This window comes from Mesoplodon densirostris, chromosome 14, assembly GCF_025265405.1.
Source record: "Mesoplodon densirostris isolate mMesDen1 chromosome 14, mMesDen1 primary haplotype, whole genome shotgun sequence".
NCBI lineage: Eukaryota > Metazoa > Chordata > Mammalia > Artiodactyla > Ziphiidae > Mesoplodon > Mesoplodon densirostris.
In genome coordinates, this window is record NC_082674.1 from 89,236,926 (window position 1) to 89,252,354 (window position 15,429).

The following is a 15,429-nucleotide window of genomic DNA, read 5'->3' on the forward strand; positions in this document are numbered from 1 at the left end:
CTAATGCAGAGCAGATGCCCAAGAAGGAGGGGAGGACGGCTAGGACACTACCACACACGGACACGCTGAGGCAGCGAACTCCTGCGGTAGCACAGGCCCAGTTCCGTACTTGGGGAGGACGCAGGGGCCCTAGAGCTGGTACACCGACGTCCCTGGTTACTTTTTATAAAGTGGGATTAAAAAAAAATAAAGATAAAATTACTGTGGAATATTAACATCAGGTGCAATCGGAGACTCAAGAAGGGAGAGATACCAGTGGAGACGCCGAAAGACTTTCTGGAGGAATTGGGTCTTTGTGTGGGCACAAGTTAGAGACTGGGGGTGGGGGTGGGGAAAGGAGTGTGGTGGAAATAGAAAAGAAAGGCAAAGGGGAGGGGAGTGAACGGAGAGGGACTGGACTGAGGCCCAGGTGTAGACCTGAGAGTAGTGATAGAAGAAGCAGAGCCTTGTGGGGTTGGGACTTTAGCCTGAGGGCAATAGGGAGCTAAAAGACGTTTTGGAAGAGAGGGAGTTATCCTATGAAAGAAACATATTTGTTCATTTATCTTCAGAGTGAATTAGCGGTAAGGAGTTAAGAGATTAGTGATATTTTAATCAACTACTTTTCGCTACAGCCACTGCTTACCTCTGTGTTCCAAGATGCCATTATCTCTTCTCTGGATGATTGCAGTGGCTTTTTGCCTGCTTTCCTTGCTTTTACCTTTACCCCTCTTTAGCCTATTCTAAACATAGCAGCTCACAGTGATTCCGGTAAAACATGAATAAAAAAGAATACATGGAAAGTTTTTTTGAGTTGATGGATGTTTATTATCTTGATTGTGTTGATGGTTTCATGTGTGTATACATATGTCAGTGTATCAAATTGTACACTTTAAATACGTACAATTTATTGTATGTCAGTTTTGCCTTAAGAAAGTTGCTTAAAATAAAATTTAAAAATGAGGTTTCTTACTTTTCTGTTTAAAACCTTCCAATAGCTTCTCTTTTCAATTAGAATAAAAGTACAAGTCTTACAATGGCCTTCAAGGCCTTGCATGGTCTTCCTCAGTCCCTCAGTCTCTCCAGACACACTGGACCCCCTCACTGTTTGTTCCACAGATACACCAGGATGTACTCTTGTCTCCCCAACTTGAAATGCTCAGCTATCCAAACGGCCCTTTCCTTCCTTCAGGTCTTTACTCCATGAGGTCTTCTGTGATCAATCTAGATAAATCATAATCCCCCACTCTTACACTTCTTCTTCCCCCTTCCTTGCTTTACTTTTCTTCTTAGCATTGTTATTATTAAGTTTATTGTATATATTTCCCTTTTCACCTGTCTTCCCCACTAGAATGTAAGCTGCTCAATGGCAGGAATTTTTGTTGTATTTACAACTATATTTCCAGTGCCAGGATCAAAATTTTCTGGATGAACACATGAATGTACGTGGTGGTGATGATGGCCTAGACTAGGCTTTTATCTGTGGAAATGGAAAGGAAGGACTGTGTATGAAACATTTCAAAGAAAAGAATAATAGGAGGAAGTGGATAAGGAGCCTGAGGGGAAGAATTTCCTCCAGCCTGTTGGACTTAAGGTGGCTAGAGTGAAAGCAGGTGGAGCTTGCCGGAAAACTAGAATGGTGGGGTGGAACACAGCAAGTGTCAGAACCAGGGACTGAGGTCTCAGAGTTTTCTGGGTAGCTGTAATAGATGGAACTATTGGAATGGATGAAACCTGAGCAGAGGTAGAGATGGGTAAAGCTGAAGTCTGAGCTCTGAAGAATGCTCACAGTCTTTGGTGGAAGAAGAACAGTCAGTGGAGGAAAAACATAAGCAGTGACTGTGAATGTTCCAAAGATGTAGAATAATATGATATTATGGAAGCCAAAAGAATGGACATTTCAAGAAATAGTTGATGGTCAACAAAGTAAAACATGTCAGAGAAGTCCTGGATAACAGACACTGGACGCGGGAGCTTTCTGAGAAAGGGTCCATGTAGTGAAGCCAGCTTGCGGTGGGTTAAAAGAATAAATAATGGGGAAATGGAGGCAATGGGTATGGGCAGTAAAAGGGGAAAAGAAACACATACTTTCTCTTGAGGAGTTGGGCAAAGACTTTGTCCAGATAGTAGAGACCTAAGACAGTTGGGGGTAGGAAGGACTAAATTGATAAGAAAAATGATGATGCAGGAGTGGGGACATGGCACCAGCAGCAGGACGGAAGACAAGATGCAGGAGGACGGGCTGGGAACGTGGCCTCTCCCCTTGAAGCTGCAGGTTTGAAGGCCTGAACACTTGAAGAGTTGGGCAGCCACACGCATGTAAAGTATGGTGAGATGGACCCAAGGCAGTGTGTATGAGAGGCGGGGGTGCTGACTCCAGAGCCTCTCTTCAACAGAAACTAGCAGGAACCATCCTGCTAGAGAATCAGGGAACTAGCAAGGTGGAGGCAAGCCGAGAAATTCCTAGGACTGTGGCTGACAGAATTCGATGCCGTTGGTTCTTGACGCCGAGCACTGAAATCTTTTTTTTTTTTTTAATCCTCAGAAGATGTGTATATACTACCAGGTTTGTGACCAGTCTCCTCCAGGGATCAGTTGGGTAATCTCTGGGTGGCCGTGCCATCTGTGCTGACCTCAAAAGGCAGGATGTAAAAAAAAAAAAAAAAAAAAAAAAAAGCCAGGATGTAGAGTAAGCAGGTATACAGGTCTGCACGATGCTACCTTTTTCACTTGCATTGATTCACTCATTGATTCATTCAAGAAGGATTTATTCTGCTTGATTGGAGACACACTAGTGCTCACTGTCTCCTGAGGCCCACCCCTGGAGTGGGAAAGGGGACTGACAAACTCCTAACCTGCAGGCCAGTCCCCTTGAGAGACTTTATTTACTTTACTGTCTCCCTAGGCTCTGTGTTCTCATCCAGGGAAATCCAGCCCGTTGCTATCTCTGAAGGGTTTGCCTGAACAGTAGAGGTTTCATGCTCTATAGGAGCCCCAACCCCTCTACTGCTGAGAAAAGATGCTTGGAGTTCTGAGAAGGCTTAGGGGAGGTGGTGATATCTGTCTCCTTCACCAAGACAAAAACAGCTGCCAAAGTAGCAGTACCCGCCCCCCCCCCCCCAGCCCTGGCAACCCTTTCAGAAGGGATTGTTGGCAGAGTGGGGGAATAGCTGGAGAAATGGATGACGGAGGTGGACAAGACTGGGGGAGGATGTCACATATTATTGATGCCCACTGCCTCCCTCCCCCATCGTTAACCCCCTTCAGATTGAGGTTTTCTGAGAACACTGAGGGGCTGGTGGCTTTGTGTGAGGAGAAAGCCTACTCCCTTTTTCTCTTCCTTATCTTCCTGCCCAGATGCCCAAATATCATTCCTGGTTCCCTGGAGAGAAAAGACCCCTTACCCTGCCCTAGGCGCCAGGCTGCCAGCCCATCTGCTAGGGAGAAAGGAGGGGCAGAGTTTTCCCCAGGAGATCCTGGAGAATCAACTGGAAGATCCGTGCTCCCAGGGAGACCCACCTACTAGACTTAGAAGGCATTTTGGCTCACACGGGTAACTGGCAGCCTGTAGGGGAGCACCGGAGTGGGTTGCAGTGGAGGGGTTAGGGCAGGCACAGTGGGGCGGGGTACTTTGGCCACCACGTGCCGAGGCAGGCCAAGCTGCTCGTCGGTGCCCACCCTCCGAGGGACGGTAAGAACATCCCCCTCCAGGCGCCCAGTCTCACCGGCTCAGAGGCGCCAGGAACCAGCCCCCCCAACCCCGGGGTCCGGGGCGGGCCGGGGAAGGTAATGTAATTCCGACCCAGCTAACCCGATTATGGCGGCCTGCACCGGGCTGGGTGGCGGCAGGGGCGGGTCTAAGGCCCAGGGGCCCGGCCGGCCCCGGGTCCCATCCCGGGGAAGGATGCAGAGTTCACACGCTCCCAGCTCCTGGGTCCTCGGCAAGAGGTCACAAGGTCACCGAGCGGCTTCTGTCTTTCCCCACCTCCCTTCTCTGACACGCTCCAGGCACAGTTTCCTGGGCTTGGGTGGAGTGAAGCAGCTATGCGAAATGAGGAGGTTAGGATCCTCCGAAGACTTCTGTGAGGTCCCAAGAGTCGCCTGTGGCGATTTCGTCCTCCCGCCTTTGGGGGGTGGGGTGGGTGGGAGTGTGTGAGAATAGACTTCCTAGGCGCAGAGTGGTGGCGCACAGTCCCGCGTTGGTGGTTCCCTGTCGGGGGCAGAACGCCAGCCCCAAGTCCCCACCGGCCTGAGTTAGCTCGGGTGGAACCACGGGTCCGCTTTACACCGATTTCAGGAAATCAAAATTCTAAGCAACACTGGGCACCCATTACGGGCGCTCCCGAATGCAGCTAGGGCCCCTATGGGAGAGGCCGGGAGGAGCACCAGGATCACTGGCCCAGAGTAGTTGTTCCCCGCCCTAGCCCACCGGACGCCCTGCCACCGCCTTCCCACACCTGTCCTCTTCCCGGGCCTCCAACTCGCCGGCCCCGTTCCCCAGCCGCTTCCCATCTCAGCCAGAAAGCCACAACGAGATTTGGTCTTCGAGAGCATTTAGGCGGGGGCCACAACGAATTCGGGAGTCGTCAGGCAGGACCCATCGGGAGGCGAAGAGTAGGGGCTGTGGGAGGAGGCACCTGCCAGGAAGCCGGCGAGGCCGAGGAAACCCCAAAGGCGGAGGCCAGCGAGGATGGAGTTGCCTTGCGCATCTCGGCTGACTCAGCGCGCAGCGGCCCAAGCACCGGCCCCTCCCGTGCAAGTTCATAACACCCTCGCCGCCTTCCCCCCTCCAACGCCCCCACCATTCCCGCCGGCCAGTCTTCCCCGCGCTCAGAGCAAACAGGCGTCTCTTCCCCTTTAACAGGCCCGGCCCCGCCCCTGCCCTACCCCCAGCCCCCACTGCCCACCCGAGGCTGATCTGTCAGTCACTGCCCCAGCCCGAGCCGGCCAGCCCTCTCCACCCCGGACTCGGGCAGAGGCCCCGGCAGTCCAGCGTCCATCTGCTCTTCAGAGTCAGCAAGGGCGCTCCTGGGGCCCCAGTCGGTCGTGCTCCCCCGGGATGCGAGTCCCTGCGCCGACGCCCGGCAGAGGCCGGCACGGGCGCGGTTACTCCCCGTACACAGGGATGAAGATGTCCTGGGGGGCCCGGCGCCTCTCCATGGCCAGCCCCGCAGGCCCCTGAGGCCACCGCCCCAAACGCTCCGCTGCTGGGCTCCCAGAGCTGTTTGGGGCGCGCTCACCAACTGCCAAGCCTCCTGCGGTCCTCCCCGACCCGGACCCATGGAGCCGGCGGTGCTGGCCTCGCACAGCCTCCCGCACCACGAGCCAATCAGCTTCGGAATCGATCAGATCCTGAGCTGCCCGGAACCCCCCGGGAGCGGCCTAGGCCCGGGTCGAGCGGGCCAGGGCCATGGGGAGAGTGTGACGTTCTCGGGTGGATTTCACGGAGCCTCAAGCTACGGCCCCGCGGGCTCGCTGGCCCCGCTACCAGGCAGCTCTGGTGTGGGCCCGGGCGGTGTGATCCGCGTCCCGGCGCACCGCCCGCTGCCAGTGCAGCCGCCCGCGGCAGGCGCGCCTGCTGTTCCTGGACCCTCGGGTTTGGGCGGCGCCGGGGGCCTAGCGGGACTCACCTTCCCTTGGATGGACAGCGGCCGCCGCTATGCCAAGGACCGGCTCACTGGTGAGGTTGCCCCATCCCTCCAGCGTCATGCCCCACACTGACCCGGTTTCCTCATCTTTGATCCTTCTGCTCCAACTCAAGGTCCCCTTTCGTACCCTCCGCCCCTAATCCCAGGGGATCCTCCCTCAATTGTATCTCTTGGTCCCGCTGCTGAGAGGCGCTGGGGAGGTAGCTGCCGTCGATGCCCGCGCCCTCCTCTGCAGTTCACTGTCCACACCGCGGGAAGGGCAGGGTGAAGCTACGGGGGACGCCTCTCCCTCACCCGAGTGGGAGGGCCATTTCCGAGGCCTTTTCTTGTCTAGAAGCCTCTACTGGTGCGGGGTCGAGCTTGGGGCACCGCAGGGACCGGGCGCGGGAGCTCTGCAGCATCGGCAGCCGCGCTCCCTTCTCAGTGACACCTCGGGCCGCCCCGAAAACCCTGCCTTGCTCTTTCTTCCTCCCTGTAGCGGCGCTCTCGCCCTTCTCCGGGACGCGCCGTATAGGTCACCCCTACCAAAACCGGACCCCCCCAAAGCGGAAGAAGCCGCGCACATCCTTCTCCCGCTCGCAGGTGCTGGAGCTGGAGCGGCGCTTCCTGCGCCAGAAGTACCTGGCCTCGGCCGAGAGGGCGGCGCTGGCCAAGGCCCTGCGCATGACCGACGCGCAGGTCAAGACGTGGTTCCAGAACCGGCGCACCAAGTGGCGGTGAGGCGCGGGGCGGGCGAGGGACCGGGCCGGGCCAAGTGGCGGTGAGGCGTGGGGCGGGCGAGGGCCGGCCTCGCTGACCCCGCGTCTCCGCCCGCCCAGGCGCCAGACGGCCGAGGAGCGCGAGGCAGAGCGGCACCGTGCGGGCCGACTGCTTCTGCACCTCCAGCAGGACGCACTACCGCGGCCGCTACGGCCGCCGCTGCCCCCGGACCCGCTCTGCCTGCACAACTCGTCGCTCTTCGCGCTGCAGAACCTGCAGCCCTGGGCCGAGGACAACAAGGTGGCTTCCGTGTCCGGGCTCGCCTCAGTGGTGTGAGCGACGCCTGCCCGACCGGCCGAGCGCTCTTTTCCGGACCGAGGCGCCGCGTGGAGCCCCGGGCCCGGGGCCTTGGAGCGCACGGCCGCCCACCCCGTGGTTCCGTAGCAGTGGAGCGTGCGAGGAGGAGGTGGCCTTGAGGCTATCGTCGAGGGCTCCTCGGCCACTGCCGGCTCCCAGGCCAGCGTTGTGCTGTTGCCCTGCGCGCTTAATCGTGACCTTTCCCGCCATTTTTCACTTAGACAGTTGCACCGCGGCTGGAACCCGAGGCGCTGAGGGGGCGGGACCTGCAGTAGGATAGCCAATGTGGTGCGGGGAGGGGGGCGGGCTGGCCAATGGCTGCTCTCTTGAGGGACTCCGGATTCTTCCGTGGGTGTGTTAGAGCTGGGGTTCTGTGTGGCTGGAGTAGGTTTACAGACCTGGCTGGAATCAGGAGGCTGCAGCCCGCACGGGCTGGGTCTGTAGCAAAGGTGTGAAGGAAGGAAGGAAGACGTCAACGACAGAGGAGTAATGGAGGAGGCGCTGGAAAGCGAGTCTGACTGACCGCGACGGGAGCCAGAGGGTTATCTACGCTGGGCGTCTCATCCTTCAACTGTAAAATAATCGCTAAGGACTTTGAGCCCCATGTTGTCTGTGTGTTTAACCTGCTGACTACATCCTCTCACTTGAGCCTCACAAGTGGGTGGCAGGCGAGACGGATACTTACACACTCGATGGAAGAGAAAATCTGGGAACACTAATCTGGCTCTGGTGTCCCTCGGGGACAGAGAGGGAAGAGGAGGAAGCAATGGACGAAGTTAATGGGCCCAATGGAGTTCGGGTGAGCAGAATTTGGCAAATAATTAGGAAGTGATAGGCCTAAAAATAATCAAAGATAATTCCCAGGTTGGAAATGTAAAGGATCAAGAAATCAATGGTGTTGTGGATGATGGAAGGGAAATTGGGAAGATAGAACCAAGATTAATTCTGCAGGCAAAACTAAATGCTAGACCTAGAGAGAATAAATTCTGGAAAAATGCCTTTTGGGGGAGGTCAGTAGACATCCACACAGAGGTAGGAAATAGATGGAATGACGAGAACAGACAGAATCTCCAAGGGAGGAAACTCTGAGGCGGAAAGCAAAGTTCTAAGGATTAAAGGTTCCTTTCCATCAATTTCTATAAATACATTTACAATGTGCAAGATGATTGAGGATATCAAAATTAATAGTCCAAAGGAAGAAAAGGGAACGTAGTACCAGCTGGAAAGAGAAAAGCATGATGTCCCTGAAGTTGTTGGAAAAACTTGTGAGTGGGCTAGGGGCTGCTGGGAAGCTTATTGATGGAAAGTTAAGAGTGTTGGGTTTGGCTGCAGTAGCCTTGAGGTTTAAGAAGGAGCAGGATTTAAGTGGTAGGAGAACAAAAGGGAAGACTTTGTCGGATTCTTACAGCACCGCTTTTCTTTCTCCCCTGGAGGCCAGAGCAGTGTGATAGAGGGAGGTAAGCTTTAGGCAGGGTTAGAGGCCAACTGTAGCCAAACTACTCATGTTCCATGTTAGAGACAGCTAGGTTAGTCACAGTACAAGTCTTGACTAGAGGTGGGAACCAGGCAAGAGGATATCACTGTTGGAGTTGACTCTGATTCTTTCATACTAACTCATCTCTAACTCATGGATATTGCAAATGCTGCCGCAGAACCAAACTCCAATTTGACACCATATAAAAAGAACTTTTATAGACCAAAAGGGAACACAAGGATGGGTTTGGCATAAGTTGGGTATCTGAAAGGCATGTTAGTTCCTCTTCAATAAATAGAAGAAAGCTAAGGAAAGGGTCCTACTCTGTTTAGACTGTGCCTTACCCAATTCGCTCCACTCCCAGCCCACCATTTCTTGGGACTCAGGTTCCAGTATTTGACCCTTAACTCTGGGCTTCTAAATCTGGCTGGCTGCCTAGGTGCTAGCCTGAGGGAAGATCTAATGTGACGAGATGAGCTCAGCTTCACTCCGCAGGTAGGTCACTGCAGGACACAGGCAACTCCAAGCTCTTGGGTGGAGGAAGATTCACTCCCTGTTGAAGAATCTGCCATTTCTTCCCTCAGCTGGTTCAGGAAGTCTCTGCTCTCACTAGGGGGCAGGTTACTCAGGAAGTATGGAGGGGCCAATTCCACCAGCCTGACAGAGACAGTCATAATTAGATGATTTCCGTATCCTCTTTTATAAGTTGTGAAACTTCTTACTACCCCTCCCACAAACCCTGTCTCCTCACATCATATATTACTACAAACCACTAAGACCCCCTCCTCTTCTTAGGGTCTCTAAACCCCTAGCTTTAATTTTGGCCTCAGGAAGAGGAATGGGTAGTGTAAGAGGGTTGTCAGGGAACTCACATCTGTGGTTGAACCTCAGAAACAATGGAAAGGCAGTTGTCTTTGGAAATGGAGAAATTGTGGTAAAGCACCCAGGGTGGTGGTCTGGCAGGAGCCCTGCGGCTTCTGTAGCAGCAGTACGGGGAGAGCTGGGCCACGTGCTTATGGGTTAGGAGCAGGTAATTTCCAGTTCCATCTGTGTCTCGGGCCACCTCATGGAAAGACAAAGATATTGAAGGAATAAGTGAGAGTGACGTGCCAGTCAGTAGAAGAAAGAAAAGGGGGTTGAGAAAGAATTATTAGCAAGGGTGGTGAGAGTATTAAAAGTAAAGCATAGGGCTTCCCTGGTGGCGCAGTGGTTGAGAGTCCGCCTGCCGATGCAGGGGACACGGGTTCGTGCCCCGGTCCGGGAGGATCCCACATGCCGCGGAGCGGCTGGGCCCGTGAGCCATGGCCGCTGAGCCTGCGCGTCCGGAGCCTGTGCTCCGCAACGGGAGAGGCCACAACAGTGAGAGGCCCGCGTACCGGTAGAGCATACCTCTAGGTGTTATAGCCCCACCATACTACCACACTGTATGGCATCTCCATAGCCCCTTGTATCCAAAACCTCAAAGGAAAAGTTTCTCCTGGTTCTAAAGAATCCTTTGTATGGCCACCTGGACCCCAATTTCAGAGGTGACATACACCAATCTTTGCTTCCTCTACTTTCTGCTCCTTTTAGGACCCTCACGCCAACTCTTTCCCCTAACCTTAAGGAAGTATCCTGACACCAGTGCTTTCTGAAGGTCTCTGCGATTCTGCTCAGAGCCAAAGGCTGGTTGAGACAAGGGAAGTTCAATCCGTTGCATGAGTTCTAGGAGTTCTCCCCGAAGTTTATGGGCTTGACACAATGCTGCCCAGTTTAGACCCCGAGCCTGGCACCAAGCCTTGTCTGCTCCACCTAGGAATAGAAAGGGACCAGCTATAGCTAAAGCCCTTGAGACCCCCAGAAGAACCCAACCCTTGGCCAAAGGGCTTCCTTTTCCTGGGAATAGAGATCTGTCAGCTGGTTGTACACCACTTCCTCTCTTTGGAAAATCTGGATTCTGTAAGAGGATGCAGATTGGACCACTCACTCTGTATAAAGGCTTCATACACCTGGATCAGAGAGCTGTGATCACCATCCACGTGTTCTAGTGCCCGACGCAGGGCAGCTTCTTCTGCACAGAGTGGAGGACGAGTAAACCCAGGGGCAGCTGGAGGCAGAAGAGAGGAAGTTCATTTTGGGGAATGAGAAAGGACAGCAGTGCACTGAAGAGGGAGAAGTGTCACTTTGGGAACTTTATTCAAAAGACTTTTAGAGGCGATGCAGTTTATTAGACATTGAAGATAAATAAACGAAAAACAGTCCCTGCCCTCAACAAGCTTGGGAGAGACCAACAAGTAGGCAAACTTGATAAGTCCAATCGGTGTGCAGGCCAGTACCTGAAGTCTGAGTAGGAATCAGTTCAGTGGAGAAGGGGCGGAGTGGGTATTCTAGACCACGGGAATAGCATGCTGGAGAACTGCAAGCACCTAGTATATGAGTGGGGGGGACGGCGTGTGTGGCAGGGTGGCAGGAGAGTAAGCTGGAGAGGCCGGTGTGGGCTAGGTTACGAGAGGCTGGATGTGCTGTGCAAACGAGTTTACATTCTGTTTGGAAGGTGGAGAATAGCTGATGAAGAAGAGTTTTTAAGAGTCCACGTGTTTGGAAGGAGTTCACATGGTTAGTTAGGAGGCTACGAAAGGAATCCAGCTGAGTCGTGATGAGGTAACTGGCACTGACTGTGAGTGTGGAGACCAACAAGTAACGTTTTTAAAAATTAGGAAAAGGGAAAAATAAAAATGAAAAAACCTGGAGGAAGTTTAGTCTAGAATGATGGTAGTGGAGCTGCAGAGATGATTGTATGATTTTGTGGTGGTGGTGGTGAGGGGGTAGTTTAAAACAGTGCTCAGGCTTGGGCTTCCCTGGTGGCGCCGTGGTTAAGAATCCGCCTGCCCATGCAGGAGACGTGGGTTCAAGCCCTGGTCTGGGAAGATCCCACGTGCCGCGGAGCAGCTAAGCCCGTGCGCCACAGCTACTAAGCCTGCGCTCTGGAGCCTGTGAGCCACAACGACTGAAGCCCGCCCGCCTAGAGCCCATGCTCCGCAATGAGAAGCCACCGCAATGAGAAGCCCACACGCCGTGACGAAGCCCGCGCGCAGCAACCAAGACCTGACACAGCCAATAAATAAATAAGTAAAATCAATTTATTTTAAAAAAAAGTGCTCAGGCTCAACAAAAACAACGACAACAAAAGCGCTTGAGTTCAGTTCTGGGTTGAAGTATGATGGACAATTCTGATAGAAACGTCCATCAGGAGTTAGATGTATAAATAAATCCAAGATTCAGAAGAATGATATTGCGGCATTTCAGACGATGGGGGTGAATGAACTTGCTCAGAGAGTTCAGGGAACGGGCAGACAAGAGGCAAGGACAGAAGCCTGAGGTAACCGCGGAGGAGCGGAGGAGGAAGAGCTCAAGTACGAGATTAGGGAGCGGCCAGAGGGGCCACAGAGGCGCAGGGAGGGGCCCTTTTCACGTGGGAAGGGTTGGTGTGCTCAAGTGTCAAACGTGTTCATTGCATTAGGTCTCTAGGAGGCCACTGGTGAGCTGAAGGCTGTGTCAGTGTTGTGGTGGGCCTGAAGCTGGAATGCAGCGGGCGAGGAATACCCTAGACTGAACAGGATAGAGATTATTCTGTGTAGCCGAAGGCGAGTGTAGGGCTGAGGAAGAGGGGTGCAGTTTTAGTAACACAAGGTAGGAGAGATTTAAACATATTGAGGGGCGAGAGACAACAGCGAGATCGGAGGGGGAGAAGTGATGAAGCCTAGCTCCTCGGGCCCTGGGAGCGCTGGGAGCCAGAGCAAAAGGGGACGGGCTGGCTTTAGGAGCACCAGGACACCAGAGGGAAGGCTGAAGTGGCCGTAAGAGCCAGAGAGAAGAGCGATTTATACCAGTGAGCATGGCGGCCAGGGTGAGCATCTCATCCACACAGTCAAACTCGCACGAGGCCAGCAGGGCTTTGGCCAGATCAGGGGCCAGGGGAAATTCGGATAGGATGACTCCCAGGTCTGACAGGTCCCCATTATCATCCAGGGCTGCCAGATAGTCTAAATCTTCCAGGGCCTGCATCAGTGCTTCTGGAGCTGGAGAAGGAACAAGGCTTACAGGGCAGGGGGTCTCGGAGCCTGGACAGCAGGACTTGGGCAGGAGGGGTGCTCACCAGGCCGGTCCAGGAAGTGACACTCCCCTGGCTCTGCAATCTGTCTCCTCTTTAGTAGTAATATCAGGGGGCTCAGATTCTCCTCACACACCCTGGGCTGGGGCAGCAGGGGAGCCTCTAGTTCTAGGAAGGACTTAGGGTACAGGCAGAGGCAGGATCCTGAGGGGAGAAGGACCTGGGAAAGAAGACCACTGCAGACTTCTCAGGGCTCATGTCTGTGCTCATTGAGGGCAAAGGCTCTTACCTGGCAGGATCCCTGCTGACCGCAGTCGTCTGGCCTCTGCCTGACACTTGCTGATCGGTCTCAACACTTGGGATTCTGCTCGGATCTGAGGACTGTAAACCTGTCACCGCCCCCCAACCAAGGCCAAGACACATGAGAGAGGGCTATTTCTATCTTTAGCCCCCACGTCCCCTCACCTCTCTTTCACTCACACTTCGAAGCTCCAGTCCTGAGTCAATGACATGTCGGATGGAAGGGAGGGAGAAGGAGAAGTCGGCCAGCCAGTGAGTGACCACAACCTTTCGGGCCCCCGGTTCTACGTCCTCATACACAGCCTGAGCAGCCTGTCCACAGCCCGGGTGGAGGGGCAGCACCCGTGGTGGAGGCCCGTGGTTCTCCAAGGACCCCCCGTCCCTGGACAAGGACGCACAGCACAGGGAAATCTCCTGAGGAGAGGGGTGGGGTATTAGGGCAGTTCTCACCTGTGTGGGTCACAGACCCCTTTGAAAAGCTGAGGAAACACTATGGCCCTTCACTCTGAAAACATGCACATACTCAGAAAGTGGGGGTGTTATCATTTCAGGAGCTCACTGAACCACAAGCCCCTGCATCGTATGGAATCAAAGAGAGTGTGGTAGACCTTTTCACCCCGAAACCCCCGAGTTTTTCCTCAGGACTCCAATGGAGAGTAAGTACTAGAACTCCAATGTTCCTAACAAGCATTGCTCACATCCCCCCCGGGACAGGAAGGGACGGACATGAGACACGAGGACCGCCTTTGGCATCCCAGTTTTTACCTCCTCACTGGGCAGGTACACGAGCACATCTCCTGGAGCCTCCTTCCGACACAATTCAAGCACAGCTTGGCAGGCAGCTTCCACTCTATCAGTAGGGACAGTGTCCCTGTAGACGGGAGTGGGACACCTGCCAGTCTCTCCAAGTACATGTACTATAGGAGGATTGTCCCAGAAGGCCTGGAGCTTAGGTTCGAGGGCTGGGTCAGTAACTACAACCACTCTGGGGTCCCCTGGCAGGTTTCCCAGCCTGGCATCTCGCAGGAGCCCCTGGAGCAAATCTGAGGCCACTGACCGCTCCTGAGCCTCATCCAGCACCAGCACACCCCACACTCCAGTGCCCCGGGTCGAGGCCATCTCCTGCAGAAGCAGCCTGTCCCAGCAGAACCTGTTGACATTGGTAGTGGGCAGAGGAGTCAGTGTAGACACTGACCAGCCCCAGAAGTCCAGAGGAGCTTCTCCCCAGGGGGCCTAGATTCTGATAGTAAAGATCAGAAAAAGACCCTGTGACTGACTTCCTGAGCCCATGGACCTTTACCTGTGACCCACAACCCCACTGGTCACTGGTGACACTGTTCACAAGCTGTACTCCAGTGAGGAAAGTGAGACTTTCATGATGAGGGTGAGGTTGAATGTCTGAGGTCCCTGGCTGGGGTTAAAGGGCTGCATTCAGCAGTTGCATCATGCATGATTTAAAGGGTGAGCTAGGCTGAGGGAGGGAATGGTGAGATATCAGAAGACTGGGCTTGTTTCTACTAGATGAGGGGAAGGAGATCTGGGGTCAGGCCTGCAGAGGGCCACACCTGAGCAGGGTGTCAGGCCCAGTGCAGTCCTCTTGGGGGATGCTGTATCCAACCTCATGACCCAGGGTCAGGTCCATTTCATCAGCAACTTGCAGGGCCAAGCTCAGGGCTGCCAGAGGGTAGGGCTGAGTCACAGTTACCCGGCCCTTCTGGAAACCCCTGGCCAGCACAAACTCTGCACACCACTGTGGGATCTGGGGTAGGGTAGGGAAGGACAATCAGTCAGCGAGATACAGAACTCCAGTCAAAAGTGCTGGGGGAGCTGTGGCCAGTTTAATCTCTTATTTGGGGAGTCCCCTGGTCCTTCACCAGCTACCCTGGGGCCAGCTTGTCTCCTTTTACCCACCTCCCTTATTACTCCACACAGCTCCGCATCCCCCCCCACCTTGTCCCGGGAAGAGCCAGTTCCCTAGCCGCCCCGTTTGTCCACTCCCAGAACCTTCCCCAACCTGGGTGCTCTTGCCAGAGCCAGGCTCTCCAGACACCAGCACCACTCCACTGGGGCTACTCTCCAACTGTTCCAAGAAGATAAAGCGAGCAGCCCAGATAGGCAAGGATCGGCGCTGCTCAAGCAGCTCGTAGTAGCGGGAAGAGAAAGGGAGCCCGTCAAAGGGGTTCACAGCCAGTTCAGAATCCCCAGGGTTTGGGCCAGACTCTTCTTCCAGCCCGAGAACCTGAAAGGCCATGGTGGCTGTCTAGCAGGACCTACAGAAGGCAGGGCAGACATCAAGGCCTCGTATTTGGTGACTGACACCATCTGCCCACCTCAGCCCTGACCCCTAACCTGTACCCTCAAGTGATAATGCCCCGGGGTCCACCCTTCCCAGTATTTCTTGCCTGCCAGGAAACAGTGGAGAGTTGAGTCTCCAAGTAAGGAACTATCAAAAGTGGACTATTGGGCTTCCCTGGTGGCGCAATGGTTGAGAGTCCGCCTGCCGATGCAGGGGACACAGGTTCGTGCCCCAGTCCGGGAAGATCCCACATGCCGCGGAGTGGCTGGGCCCGTGAGCCATAGCCGCTGAGCCTGCGCGTCCGGAGCCTGTGCTCCGCAACAGGAGAGGCCACAGCAGTGAGAGGCCCGGGTATCGCAAAAAAAAAAAAAAAAAAAAAGTGGACTATTACCCTGTAGTCAGATAGTAAAGATCCTTTGACTAACACAGGGGTCCTCAGGGGCAGCAGGAATTCTATGAGACATGGTAATCTGTGGGAAGGTCCCCAAGGGAACAGAATGAAGAATCAGAGGAGGAGCGGGGTAAGAATCAGGGAGCAGGGCCACAAGGATCCTGGATTCAAACCTGCTTGCAGCTCTGAGACGTG

General features: G+C 54.4%; 2 protein-coding genes across 2 annotated transcripts; one reads left to right on the plus strand and one right to left on the minus strand.

Moving 5' to 3' along the window:
• The first annotated feature begins 5,259 nt into the window (after nucleotides 1–5,259).
• On the plus strand, nucleotides 5,260–6,662 carry TLX2 (T cell leukemia homeobox 2). The gene is made up of 3 exons (XM_060117805.1): nucleotides 5,260–5,659; nucleotides 6,106–6,343; nucleotides 6,446–6,662. The coding sequence occupies exons 1-3, from the start codon at nucleotides 5,260–5,262 to the stop codon at nucleotides 6,660–6,662; spliced, it is 855 nt and encodes a 284-aa protein (XP_059973788.1).
• Nucleotides 6,663–8,640: 1,978 nt separating this feature from the next.
• On the minus strand, nucleotides 8,641–14,798 carry DQX1 (DEAQ-box RNA dependent ATPase 1). The gene is made up of 11 exons (XM_060117710.1): nucleotides 14,562–14,798; nucleotides 14,113–14,306; nucleotides 13,313–13,697; nucleotides 12,728–12,961; nucleotides 12,537–12,636; nucleotides 12,293–12,451; nucleotides 12,024–12,215; nucleotides 10,124–10,243; nucleotides 9,758–9,948; nucleotides 9,030–9,220; nucleotides 8,641–8,814 (listed from the first exon to the last, which is right to left on the minus strand). The coding sequence occupies exons 1-11, from the start codon at nucleotides 14,796–14,798 to the stop codon at nucleotides 8,658–8,660; spliced, it is 2,160 nt and encodes a 719-aa protein (XP_059973693.1). The 3' UTR covers nucleotides 8,641–8,657.
• Nucleotides 14,799–15,429: the final 631 nt, after the last annotated feature.